Source organism: Vigna unguiculata, chromosome 5 (assembly GCF_004118075.2).
Source record: "Vigna unguiculata cultivar IT97K-499-35 chromosome 5, ASM411807v1, whole genome shotgun sequence".
Classification (NCBI taxonomy): domain Eukaryota; kingdom Viridiplantae; phylum Streptophyta; class Magnoliopsida; order Fabales; family Fabaceae; genus Vigna; species Vigna unguiculata.
In genome coordinates, this window is record NC_040283.1 from 27,341,953 (window position 1) to 27,355,797 (window position 13,845).

At 34.1% G+C, this 13,845-nt stretch overlaps 1 protein-coding gene across 2 annotated transcripts; it reads right to left on the reverse strand.

Moving 5' to 3' along the window:
* Positions 1–6,771: 6,771 nt before the first annotated feature.
* LOC114183173 (transcription factor UNE10) lies at positions 6,772–11,688 on the reverse strand. 2 transcript variants are annotated; one of them, XM_028070094.1, is made up of 6 exons: positions 11,356–11,688; positions 10,622–11,243; positions 9,666–9,767; positions 9,501–9,566; positions 7,728–8,114; positions 6,772–7,133 (listed from the first exon to the last, which is right to left on the reverse strand). In XM_028070094.1, the coding sequence occupies exons 1-6, from the start codon at positions 11,454–11,456 to the stop codon at positions 7,050–7,052; spliced, it is 1,362 nt and encodes a 453-aa protein (XP_027925895.1). In that variant the 5' UTR covers positions 11,457–11,688; the 3' UTR covers positions 6,772–7,049. The 2 variants fall into 2 exon arrangements, with proteins under 2 accessions (XP_027925895.1, XP_027925896.1); XM_028070095.1 differs by lacking the exons at positions 9,501–9,566; positions 9,666–9,767 and having other exon boundaries at positions 6,866–7,133.
* Between the last annotated feature and the right edge of the window lie 2,157 nt (positions 11,689–13,845).

The window sequence follows — 13,845 nt, forward strand, 5'->3', positions numbered from 1 at the left end:
ATAGTATATTTTTATCTATTCTTTTTGTGTTTAGGATTGTTTTAGAATGCTTATAGATAATTCAATCTTATTCTTTAATTATAGTTCTTGTTAATTTGCTTTAATTTAAGTGAAAGAGTAAAACTTCACACGTAGACATTGGAACATGTGAGGCATAAGCAGTGCTTCATTCATGAACTTTGGAAAGAGTGAAGTATAAATAGAATATCATTGTAGACGATTGAACATGTCTAAACAAAATGTTACTCGTAGAAGATGGAATGAGTGGGAGACTTAACAAATTAATCAATGCTTGCTTAATTAATTTAAGATTTTTTTAGAAATTAAATGAATGATAATCATAAGATTACCAATAAAGAATGTAACTATGAATGAGTTGGAGAATAAACCTGCCATTATATATTGCTTTTCCTTATATCGTTTATACCTATCTTTACTATTATTTTATGCTTTTTACATTTATGTATATTTTGATAAGTGTTGATATAAGAAAAATTCTTATTGAATTTGTTAGGAGGCAACATGGATTGGATATCCCTATCTATCTTAAATAGACTATAAGCTTTATTCTACTTTATTTGATCACACAAATGGCAATCATCATTGTGTAAGCTCATTTATTCTTCAAAACTACACAACACTTGTTAGAATGTTTAGAGAGCATGTATGCATTCAAACATATAAGACACTTAGCATCGAGACTTATAGCATATAGATGGTCTATCAAACTATATAGCGAAGGTCAACCAGTTAGACCATCTATAGTCTTATCAAACCATCTAGCATTTATTAGAACGTGTACCAGATCTAAAACCTTATTTTAAACCAAAAGTTTAAACTGGGGTCTAGATAACTCCAATTGGACAAATTCCAATTAAAATAGTGGATTTAGTCTTATTTATAATCCAATAAAACTAAAATTAAATGTTCTAAATGTAAATGCAATTATTATAGACAAAATACATGTTAAAAGGTTTATAAGTATATAGACCATAAAACATTAATTACATATTTGTAAACATCAAAATTGCTTAATAAGAAATTGCCTAGTAATTCTAGCATGGCCCTTTCGGAGTTAACAAACTAAAACTAACACTAAGAAAATTTTCCATTAACAACTAATTTTAGTAATAAAAAATTGTTACTTGTCACAATCGAGATCGCGGCGGGACGACGAAAATAATTTAAAAAAAAGGTACAGAGGAGTCGCCACCATTATTTATTATGGAAAACTATAGAAAAACCTTAAAAAAGAACGGTCATTGAAACCAAATTTGGATTCGGAAGTCGGTTACGTGTGGGGAAGGTATTAGCACCCCACAACGCCTGTCTTAAGACGGTTCCCTCTTTAATTAAGTATGCAAGATAGAATTTGATGTTTAAAATATGTGTTGTTCCCCAAAAAATCAAACAAAATAAAAAAACACATACAAAAATAATAAAGATTAAAAACAAAATTATTTTTTTATTTTTTTTGGCCCGACGAGGATTGTACCTCGCTCCTACGTATTTTCATTTAGAAAATCAGGGATAATGTAGTTCTTTATAAAAAGGTTGTTTGATATTATTATTATTATTATTTTTTGAAATTATATATATATATATATTAATATCAAGAGAACCCGAGATTCTACATGACAAAAGATTTAGTTATCAAGCAAATCTGATATTTGATATGATATTTAAAATGATTTTATAATTTTTATTTTTTATTATTATTAATTTAAAAAAAAAAAGAATTAAAAGTCTGTGAAGGATTGTTTTGATTATCAAGCAAGTCCGAGACTTGACATGATATTCAATACTTATAGAAAAGAAATAATATAATTTTTTATCTTTTTATTTATTTATTATTATCTTTTTTGGGGGAGATTTAAAGCTTACAAAAAGAAACATTTTTAATTATCAAGATAAATGGACTTCCAAATAAAAGGAAGGAGAAGGGTTGAGCATATCAATGACAAACCCAAAATGATTTAAAGTGCGAACCCCAAACACATTTAATCATACAATAGGTCAATCGATCATACATTTGATATTATAAGAGAATCATGAATAACATTAGGAGCAAAGGGAGTTTACCTTTCAGGACACGAACAAGCAAAACTGACCGAAAGGATAGTAAGGTGACCCCTTTTGTGTGTGTGCTCTAATAATAAAAAGAAGAGGGGGTTTTCGAATTTTGTTCTGTTTTCTGTGTGTCTTGCATTGGAGAAGTTTTGTGCTTATATAGGCACCTTGGGTACCACTGAAATCCTAGTCTTTATTTATAATAAAATATATGAGGAAGGAATTGATCCTAATGAAACATATTATAGAAATTAAATAGTCGCATATATCCACAGTGTTAGATAATAATTATTAATGAAATATTGCCTGTAATTACTAGAATCATATTTTTCGTCACATAAAGATCATGATCAAATCATAACATATTTTTCATACAATTGATTCTAATTAATACCAGGAATATTTTCTTTTAACTATTAAAATCGTACCATTCTCTAAAAGCATTATTATCGGGAATATTTTCTTCTATTTAAAATAATACCTTCCTAGACTGACAACGCAAAAAAAGACATCACATAAGTTTAAATGCAAGATACTTATTCAAATTATTATAAAAAAATTGCTTCTAATAATATACCCTTCTCTAAAAATAGAAATTATGAAACGTCCTTTTTTGACATGTCATGTGAAGAGTGTAAATAGCAAACAATGGGGGTAAAAATATGTACAAAACATTTGGGCTCATTAAAAGCGTGCGATAATTAAAAATAAATTAGATTCTCCCTTGTCTTGGTTTTTTCTTCTTCTTTTTTTCTTTTTTTCCCATGGTAGAATTAAAGTTAAAAAAAATCTACCATCAATCAAAACATATTTTTTATTTTATTTTATTTTATTTATTATTATTATTATTATTATTATTTTATATATTATTTTTTTATTATTATTATTTTTAACAAAACAAATGCATTTACTCGGACGAAATTGGGTGTTAACATTACTCACTATAGTGACCAATTTAGATACCAATTTACAAAATAAAAAAATTACTAGTTACTAAAATAGTCACTATTATAAATAAAAAATTGTAATTGGTCTCTAAAATTTAACTATCAAAGTTTTGGCTATAAAAGAAATTAGTTTCTAAATTAGTCACTAATTAATTAGTGACAAATTTACCTGTAACGTCCCATTTAATTAATAAGCGTAATTAAAAGAAACGTCACGAACAAATAGTATAGCAGCACAGTCCTGGGGTATTAAACACAACCCCTACAAGATCCTATGCACACCACGATGCCAAAGCAAACCAGTTACAACATTCAACCGCAAACCCAAAGGAAATTAAAACAGTAAACTAATACATGGGCCATAGCCCAGAAAGAAAACCCATTAAGATACAGATCCAGTCCAAGCGGACTATGCAGCGGAACCTCCATCACCCTGATTATTTCAGGGAGTTCTCACCTCTGCTCACATCAACAAGTTGATGATCATTACAAAAGAAAAGATCACACCACAGAACATACAACAACAAATAATAGGGTAAGCTATAGTAGAAATCAATTTATCATGCAATTACATACTATCACCCAATTCAAGCAGTATTTATAAATCATCCAACATGTTATGACTTTCTCAGGAAATACACTAGACCCTGACTCGACTCATCCAGATACATATAGTCTGGTCGGATTCAGCGGATGCTTGCACTTGTGGTGGATACATTTGCTCACCCCCGAGCTATGTGTTACAAGTGTTACGATGAATCAATCCCTCACTCACAAGATTAGCCCTTAATGAGTTTCAGGCCTCCTACTACTCTCACCACAAGAGTCAGTCCGCTCTAAGTGAGACTAACTAACTCCTTAGAGTGTTAGGATGCAACCTTACCTTGAATCCTTACCAGACCATATAGATGGGGCACCACCATGGACACCCACTAACAGGGGCCATGGAATTATGTCCCGACCACTAAAGCACGACCCTAAGATCCCACCTAGAGATCTCAAGGATTTATGCACTGACCATCGACCAATCATGTTCATTCAATCAAGAAAGACCTATCATACATATATATATACACTATATCAATCTTTATAACCAATCCCTTTCACGTTCCAGATCAATCCATACCAATTCATCATACTCCATCCATGAATATACCATTCCAACTCATCTCGTTACCATGCCACTTTAATACCAACCTCATTAAGATCACATGCTAAGTTCATGCCAAACCCATTATTCACAATTCATGAATCACATCACTCATGTATATTTATTTGTCTCATGCATTTAACACTATACTCAAATCCAAGCAAGCATTAACCATTAAAGATTCAAGGAAACGATCACACATCACACTGCCCTCGCCCAGCTCCTCGCTCAGGCTGAAGGGTCTCGCTCAAGCGAGAGATTCTCGCTCAGGCGAGCCCCCTTCGCCTAGGCGAGGGCTCGGGAAGGAGAAATAATAACCTCATGCGGGATCTTGCTTAGGCGAGACCCCTCTCGCTTGGGCGAGATGTTCGCTCGCTCAGGAGCAACATGGGTCGCCTGAGCGACCACTCGTGTGAAGCAGCTTGGGCGAGCCTCTGTTGATCTCGCCTAGGCGAGACATGCTCGCTTGGACGAGAAAACCAGTGGTCACCACTATTCTTTCGTGCACAAACACTCAACAAGTCACAAATGGCTCAATACTACCATATGCAGGTTTGCATCAACACACCAAGCATATTAAAATAATGAAACAGTAGCACAAACAACACAACACAAAAGAGAGGGCGAACCCTAGCCTCCCGTACCTGGAAAACAAACTAGCGGAACTGATGTGATCCCAATAAGGCTCATAGCATTGGGCCAACGCCTAGGCCTATTCATTTTTTAATTTCTTTTAATTTGTTTTAATTTTTAAATAAAACTTGTTCTAATTGGGTTTCTTTTGCTAAATGCAGCTCACTTTTCCAAGATGCCAATTATTAAAGTATTTGGTATTGGGCCTGCGGCCCAATTCAACACACCAATGCTTCCCATCAATGTGCATCATCATGTGGGCCAAGATCCTGGCTGCACTTGCGGTCCACCTTCTCCTTCACGCCCAATTTCTGCATCTTTGATGAATGGGCCTCGAGCAGCCCAAATCCCGCACACCAACGTACAGCACAAAGGCTCCCTCCAATTCAATCTGTCACCCAATTTATTCACATAGCGTGAAATGAAGAAAACCATGCGGCCACACACTTAACAGCATCTTCCGTTTGGGCTGAAACCAAATTGCAGCCCAAATTTCCAATTCAGCACGGACAGAGCAGAATCATTTGTGCTGTGCACCCAAACTCTGCTAGGGTCACGATTACCTTCTTCTTTGCTAGGGTTTCAGTAACAACCCTCACGTGAAACCTCAATCTTGAGCTAGGGTTCTGTTCCATCCACCTTCACGCGTTTAACCCTTGTAGTTAGGGCTTCTACTTCACGCCTTCATCTTTGCCGTTAGGATTCTTGTTAGATGACGGCTTTCCTTTCTTTTTTGTTTTGTTTCTGTTAATGGTTGCCTTCGTATATAAAGGCCGATCCATCTCTGTAACAGATTAGCTTTTGATGAATGTTAGTTTGGTTGAGAGTACTCCCACCGTTCGTCTTAGCTCCCCTTTCCATTAGAAGAGGATTTCTCCTCCTAGGGTTCCAAATATAGTGTGTGTGAGTTCCGTGTGAGAACGAGAGCGAATCCATTCTTAAGAGTCTTCCGCTGCGTTTCCTCGTCGATTCCACCGAACAATCGACGATTGGAGGCCATCTCCAACGAACGGAGCACGTTTCCGCCGATCAATGGCGCCGATGGCCTCATCAGGAACACTCCAACACGCACACAGTGAGCACGACTGTCTTAAGGATGGCCAAAGAGCTGAAAGAAACGGTAAAACAAAAAAAGGAATGAGTTACTACCAAACCCTAATGGTAAAAACAGAAATAGGCCCAAAAAAGGGGAATCATGAGCTGAGGAATGACTTACGTGGAGCGAAATCTGGCTTGAGCTAGCTTGAAGAAGGTTGACGACTAACCCTAGCAAAGAGTTGTGGCTGCGCAAAGGAGGCAAGGAGGAACGTGTTTTCTGAAAAATGAATGAAAGAATGGAATTAGGGTAGATTAGGATCTGAATCCCCATTAGGCCAACCTTAGGCCCATTACATTAGGGAATCCGTTTTAATTTAGGGCAGAAAAGGAAAAAGAAATTTAGTGGGCCTTACATTACCAACCAATTATAATTTTTTATTTATAATAGTGACTATTTTAGTAATTACAAACTTTTTATTTTATAAATTGGTATTTAAATAGGTTACTATAATGACTAATAATTTTTTATCACTAAAATTAATTATTATTTAAAAATTTTCTTTTGTAGTGTAACTTAGATTCAACTTGAAATAATAACCAAGATAAGTTACTTGAAAATGTTCTAATAAACTAATTTTGAGTTACCGATATACTTTAATATTATTTAAAAAAAAAATTGATTAAACTTCTCATTAGAATAGAACTGATATTTTTTTTCAATCTGTTGACAAAAACAATCAGATATTTTATTAGTTAGTGTTACACACCATATATTAATTTGAAAATTTACGATGGTCTAACATAGAACCAAATTAACAATGCTTAGTCAATTTTAAAAATTAAATAAAATAGTTCAAGGTTTCAGGTGTCAGAATAATATATATAGAAATTGATTGGTATAATGTGAATTGTAGTTATTATATATGGTATGAATCAGACCAAAGCCGTTATTCAATAAAATAGCAAAAGACGTTATACAAGTTGCAAATGATATGAACATACATATAAAGGTAAAATAACCAAGAAAGCCACCTAATCTTAACAATTACTAACCCCAAATAAGAAAAGAGTGTGTGTATCTATAGTGCTATTGTTTTCCTTCGCTTGCTTTGGAGCTAATATACACATTTATATTCTCACAAAGAATAAGTATGGACATTCTTGTTTGTAGCTCAACACTATCACACCAGAACAATACTCCATAACCTAGCTCAGTTCTTCGAACCAGAAACTGGAGGCTGGTGCAGCTGCTGATACATCGCAGCAAGTTTACTGTATGCATCCATGTTCATCGGCTGCAAATAATTATTCAATTTTATTATATTTATATACTTTTAAGAAAAAAAATCATTGATTTATCAGTACATGTCATTTTAAAAAAAATAACTAAAGACATTTAAAGGAACCATGAACCGAAAATGGAGTTATATTCTAATTTAGCGTCTGCTCTTCAATCGGCACAAAGAATAATCAAAAGGGTGATTTTCACTGTAAGATTGCAATCTAGGAGATTGGTGAGGTCAAAGCTAGATCAATAAATCAACTGTTTTATGAGTATTTGTCACGGTGCTAACAAACCAGTGCCCAATATTAATGATGCAATCAATTCGATTTGACTGATTTCTACAACCTTTATCATTCCTGCCTCACAAATTCAGTACCCAGCCAAATCAGATAAAACCAGGTTGCCATCAATCATTGTAAGAAATTTGAACTTATTACCTTATCCGCAATAAATACGACCAATACAAAAATACACAGGATTAAACTTCATCACGAAATAAAAAATCAAACTAGAATATTATTCTAATAAAGAGAAGAAAGTTTATAAAGTTGTTTTTTTTTTTTATTTATTGCTTCGTTTGAGAATTCTCAGAAATATCTGTTACCTGTGATTGACATCCAAAAAGTGTGGAGAGAGGGTCAGGCATGACGGTGGCCGGATTCCCTTGAAATCGGTCACCACCTCCGGCCGCAGCGGCGGCGGCATCCCACGACGCTGCCATGGGCATGAAGGCAGAAGGGTGAAGGACTGGAGGGATGGCAGGGATGTTAGCACGATTCATGGAGTTGATGTCGATCCCCATTCCCATCCCCATGCCCATTCCCATCCCTAATCCCATGCCCATCGGAGACATCATAGACATTTGAAGCTGTTGTTGCATGGTCAATGGCAGCATCATGGATGACATGTTGATTCTATTCATCATCTGCACCTGTGCTTGCAACTGCTTCAAATATTCTATCACCTCATCCAACATCGAAGCTTTATCGGTCTGCATAAGTTAAACAAAATCCAAGTCTATATATGTTTATGTAAACCATAATACATAATACGAAATCCCATAGCAAGCCACGCAAAAGCAGTTAACTATATGATGAATCTATTACTCAACTAGCTAATATTGCTTAATTCTGTTAATTAATTAATCCATAAATATGATGTACTCAACATTGCATGTTTCTTTGCTTTCCCTTGTCTATATATGATATGGTTAAGTATGGGTTCTTTTTCTTTGTCTTTCTCCCTCATCTTTGTCTTTGATTTGTATGTTTTTGGTGGAAAATGTTTGTTGTTTTAGTGTTTATTGTATAATTGACATGAGGGCCTACCACTGGAAAGGGTTTCCTGTGGGAGCAGTTGGGTGCCTCTTCACCAAACAGCCTCCTGTCAGACCATGAAAACAAGTAATTCCACTTCTTGTGGACTCTATAACTGCACATTCCAGTCTTTTTTTTCTTTATCAAAAACAATAGTGATCATGTAAAATTTTTTAGTGTATCAGGTGTAGCTATATGTAGTGTAAAACTAACTAAATTGATGGCATCACATGTTACGAAATTTTTAGTAGTTTACAAGTTTTGGTATTTTACCAATAATGGGTGGACCATTTGTAAAGGGACAAAGGTAGTAGAATATTATGTAAAGAATTTGAACATTTAAATTTTACTTGAAATGTATGATAAATGACATGAAAGTAGATACCTTATCTACAAGGACGGTACCATAAATAAGAAAAGTCAAGAATAAACAAACAAAAACATATCATATATATTAAAATGTAAGTACGTGCATATAGAGGTCAAAATAATAGATCTAAGAGCTCAAAGTCAAGTTAAAATAATAAAAATTAATATTAATAACAACAATAATATTATGTACATGACTTTTAGAAGAAAAAAAAATCTTGAGAGAGGTAGGGCCATGTTAATTAACTTCCTTTGTGTGTCCACGACTGTCTATAATTTAGGCCTTGGATAAAAATCAAAGACAAGTTACAAATTAAAATTAAAGTGTAGTTTACGTGAAATTGATAGAATTAAACTATTTCATTACTGGGAAGAATCAGAGAACATGGAAAGCAAAAACATGAGAGAGATCCAGTGTGAAATGGTATTTATAATGGCTATCGAATCCTCAGGGGACCGCTACTTGAACTCTACGAAAGTGAAAATGGCAAAGAAATATGTTATGTCAGTATATAGTATATAGCAACTGTTTCTCTCACAGATTTGGGACCAGTAGATACTAAATAATTGGCTCAGATACCACATACACAATATCACGATTTCGATGAAAAAAAAAAAAAAAAGTTGAAACAAACAATATCATGATTAGCTCAGCAAAACCCCACCCCACTAGTTGCAACTATGCTATATACCTTGCTGGAATTTGGGACCAACTTTTGCAATGTCTTCATTCTTTGGTTAATCTTATCCCTCCTTTTCTGAAAAGCCAATGCAAAAATGAACCAATGAACAACAAATTCTTGATTTTGTTCTCATAATATCATTATAGCAACTTGCAAACGTGATTCAACGTTTACCCTTTCAGATTGGTTGTGTATAGCCGCAGCTCTGCTCCTTTTAGTAGACACCGACGATTTTCCATTTCCTCTCTTTTTTTTCTCGTCGTCCCCGTTTTCACCCTTTACAAATTCACATGCATATATCATAAAACTAATGTAACTTGTAAAAAACAAAACCAGTTGCTTCGGAAAATAGAATTAAATCCTCATGCATAACGCTTAAAATTAATTATATGTGTAGCATATTGGTATTTTTCAATTTTAGTCACGAAATAAATATTCCAAAATCTAAAATATCATTATGTTAATTTTCTAAACAATTCATTCAATTTAAAAAAAAAAAATTTATCGTATTTATTTTCATAGGAACTAATAATTTTATTTTTGTAGTGCTTAAAATGGAGACTCATTTTTTTTACACACTTTTTGTTAGACTTAGGAGAGGTCAATAATAAATAACTTGGTAAAAAGAAATGAACAAAAATAGTATAGTTTTACAATAAGTCTGAAATTATTGAAATTGCGAGCCTAATATTTGAACTAAAGGGACTGAAATTTAAAATATATATTATTAGAGAGAAATTTTCCGGTAAAAATAAAATCAAAGAAAAATGATGTTTATATTTCTCTTACGAACCAAAGCGAAATACTATTAAAGAAAAGGAAACTTCAAAGTAAAATAAAGGTATACGAGTGTAGTGCATGAACAAACGTATGTTAGTAGAGGCCATACATAGATGTGGAGAAAAAAAAATACAAGTGTGGCATACGCAATATATACATATTAATGCGCATATGAGTTACAAAAATTAGAAATTAGAGTTTGACCAGTTCCTAGAAAAATCATTCGAAATTGACTAAGGTTGATTTTAATTTGGGTTGATAGGATTGTTGAAGGAAAATAATAATAAAGAAATAACAGATAAGAAAATAAAATAGAAATACGAGGAAGAAATGGGGGAGAGAGAGGTTACCACTGGTTTACTGTGGGAAACAGAATCGTGGTCGTCAACGGTGGTGGTCTTGGTGCAGTGCTTAGCGGAGCTGGTGTTGTCGAGAGAGTTGATAGAGGTGGAAGTGAAAGCCGCACCAAGCTCCCTGTCGCACGTGTCAAGGGTCACGTGCTTGCTATCCCTCCCGAACGTGGCACTGCCACTCACGCTCTGATCCCTCCCACTCATCTCTTGTCCCTTGGCACCGTGGTTGCCGCAGCACGACCCCACACGTGTGGAGCACCCCACCATGCACGTGCTGGGGACGGACTCCATGCCCTGCTTGCTCTGCTCCCGCTTCGAGCACGGCACCAATGCGTCCATCGTCACCGTATTAGCCGTGGCGGCATGGGCGTCTAACCACGGCACGAGGAAGTTCCCGTACACGCCGCCGTCGCCGTTCAGCGTTGACTTGCCACGGTGGGGCAAGCTGGTGGCTTGGTTGACTATGGACTCCAAGGTGCCACCGGCGCGAGGCTTCTCCCATGTGTACTTATTATTGGCGGCGCTTGTGGGGGCCTTCACCGGCACACGCGGTAGCCCTAAGCCATGCATAGAAAGTTGGCCATTTTCCCATGTCAGCTCCGCAACCTCGTAGTCTAACCTGAACTCATCAAGCCACGCAGAGAATTATCATTAGCAACTCCGAAGCAGCAGAAAAAAAGAAAAAAAAAAATGGAGTAAATGAGAGAGATAAAGAAAAGAAGAGAACTAACATGGGGACATCAGGGGCAGTGGAAGTGGAGTTGGAGCGAAGGGAGAGTCTTGGGGGTGGAGGGTTGTCGTCGACGTCCCAGCTGGGAACGCACTGGCTCATGGCGGAAGTGTGTGTTTTGGTGGTGGGAATAAAAGATTGATTGTTGTGTTTATGAGAGGAGTTGATCTGTGTGACCCTCTAATATGAGAGGAGTGAGCGAGGAAAAGGAGCTTGTGGATTTGGTTTCACTAGGGGAAAAGAGAGAATCTAGTCCATATGTATTGGAGTGAGAAGGTGGGGGAGTTTTGTGCGGAGAGTAGTCAGTTCTGCTTTGTCGTTTCAACGATTCGGTTTTTCCTATTCGCTCTTCTCTCTCATAATACTCTTCAATTATAAATACCCTCTTCTCTCTCACCACTTTTCATAACCAAAATTACCTGGGTTAACATCACCATTTACGCTCTCTCATTAAATATTATTTCTAACAAATTACCAATTAAATTTTTATAAGATATTTTTTTATTATTATATTTTGTCATATTTAAATAATATTATAACATAATATATCATGATTAAATAATATTTTTATTTTCAAAATTAAGCCTCTTATAAATTATTTTTAAATAACAGAATATGTTAAATATATATGTTTAAGAAATTTTAAAAACCTATAAATACAGCCCAACCACTAAAAACTTACACTATCACTTTCATACCGATTATACTCGTTATCACATACTAGGATAAACACAGGCGCTATCGCGTATGTGTGTACGCATTTTTTGAATTATATTTATAATTGATGATATTATAATGTTATAATGAACAAAATAAAAATATATTTATAAAAATTAAAGTAAAATGTATGGAGAAAATATGAGAAAAATAACTGTTGATGAATAGTAGGAGAAAAAAGAAGAAAGAAATAAGTAAATAGTTTTATAAAAACTTGTAAAATTAACCGTTAACTTTTAAAAATTTAATAAATAATTAAATTGTAAAGGGTAAAGTTGAAATTATGAAATGTGATACAAAATAGGAAATCTCCTTTATATATAGTTATAGATTCTCACTATCTTACTCGTTTAAGTATCGTAAAGTTTTCTATAAGTAGATTTTTTTCTCTAATCCTAGCCTAATCCTCATTACTTAACAGTAGCAATTCGACCTTCAAAATGTAAACTCCACCTCAAAGATTCCTCCACAATTCCTGCTAAGAACATCTACATATTTTTTTCATCCATATATAAATTATATAGGTGTATTAATAGAGGCTAAATGTGAAAAAATAAAAAATCGTGGTCCCGTTCAAAGGACTTTCTTCGCAATTCAGTGCAAAGATGCATGGAATGCGTGGTTGCACCGTGTCTCCAAAAAAATTAAAATGAGTTTATCTCTAAAATTAATACTTATCTTCCAAGATCAAGATATTAGAAAATATCTCAAAAATATTTACAGATGATATTTTATGAAATCAAACCAATTCATAATATATATATATATATATATATATATAATAATAAACTTTATATATATATATAGTTTATTGTATATATATATATATATATAACAAGTTTATTGTAATTGAATTATTATAATTTATTCATATTTTTTCTTATCTTGATTATATTTTTTTGTTATTATTTCAATTCTTTATGTATTTTAATTATCATTTTACTTTATCCAAGGATTCATAAATCTATATAAATACATATTAATAATCGAGAATACTCATCCAATTTTTTCATTAACTATTATACTCATATATTCTACAATTTCTTTAAATATTTTATTGATTTCATCAAAAACTCAATGATTAAAATACATATGATGTCCTTGTGGGACTAGAGTAAATCTATCCTTAAACCACAACAATTATTGTAGGTGGTTTCCAAGGTAGAGAGGGCAAGGACATCACCAAGAAGATCAACCAACCCTTAAGCCCAAGTAGGAGCAAAGGGAACAACAAAATCATAATTATGTTTGAGAAGCTATCAAAACTATCGATGGAGGATTCACACGGAGAGATAACACTTCAATAAGTCATTTGTCTCCTCGTACCCTTCCCACCATCTCATTCACAAATGAGGACTTTTGTATCAACAATCCAAAACAAGATGATCCATTTGTTTTTAATATCATGATAGCCAATTGGTGGGTTTGAAAAGTGTTACCTTTGATGCACCAATCTTTCACAGCCAAGAGGAGGGGTGAATTGGTTTCTCAAATTTTTGAGATGTTCTTGCACTTGAAAAAAAGTTTTTTTTTTTTGAAATCTTTAACCAATTGACAAAAGGAGAATGAAAAGAAAGCACAAGAGACAACAAGATTTATATTGGTTCGATTCAATTGAATCTACATCCAGTCTCTAGCTTTCCTCACTAGAAATTTCACTATAACAACAAGAGAAGGAATATAAGAAACACATATGCAATTCCTAAACTCTAAAACCACACTTCTTGAAACACCCCTTCAAGAAATGTGAAAATTGTAATGCTCCAAGCAATTA

What these genes read in the sequence shown, in the direction of transcription:
- LOC114183173 (XM_028070094.1), bottom strand. Translation starts at nt 11,456, where the DNA reads ATGAGCCAGTGCGTTCCCAGCTGGGACGTCGACGACAACCCTCCACCC. An exon ending in TTTCCCACAGTAAACCAGTG is followed by an intron (nt 9,768 to 10,621) that starts GTAACCTCTCTC and finishes GAATTTGTAAAG; the next exon opens with GGTGAAAACGGGGACGACGA. An exon ending in TGGTCCCAAATTCCAGCAAG is followed by an intron (nt 8,115 to 9,500) that starts GTATATAGCATA and finishes TAACTTATGCAG; the next exon opens with ACCGATAAAGCTTCGATGTT.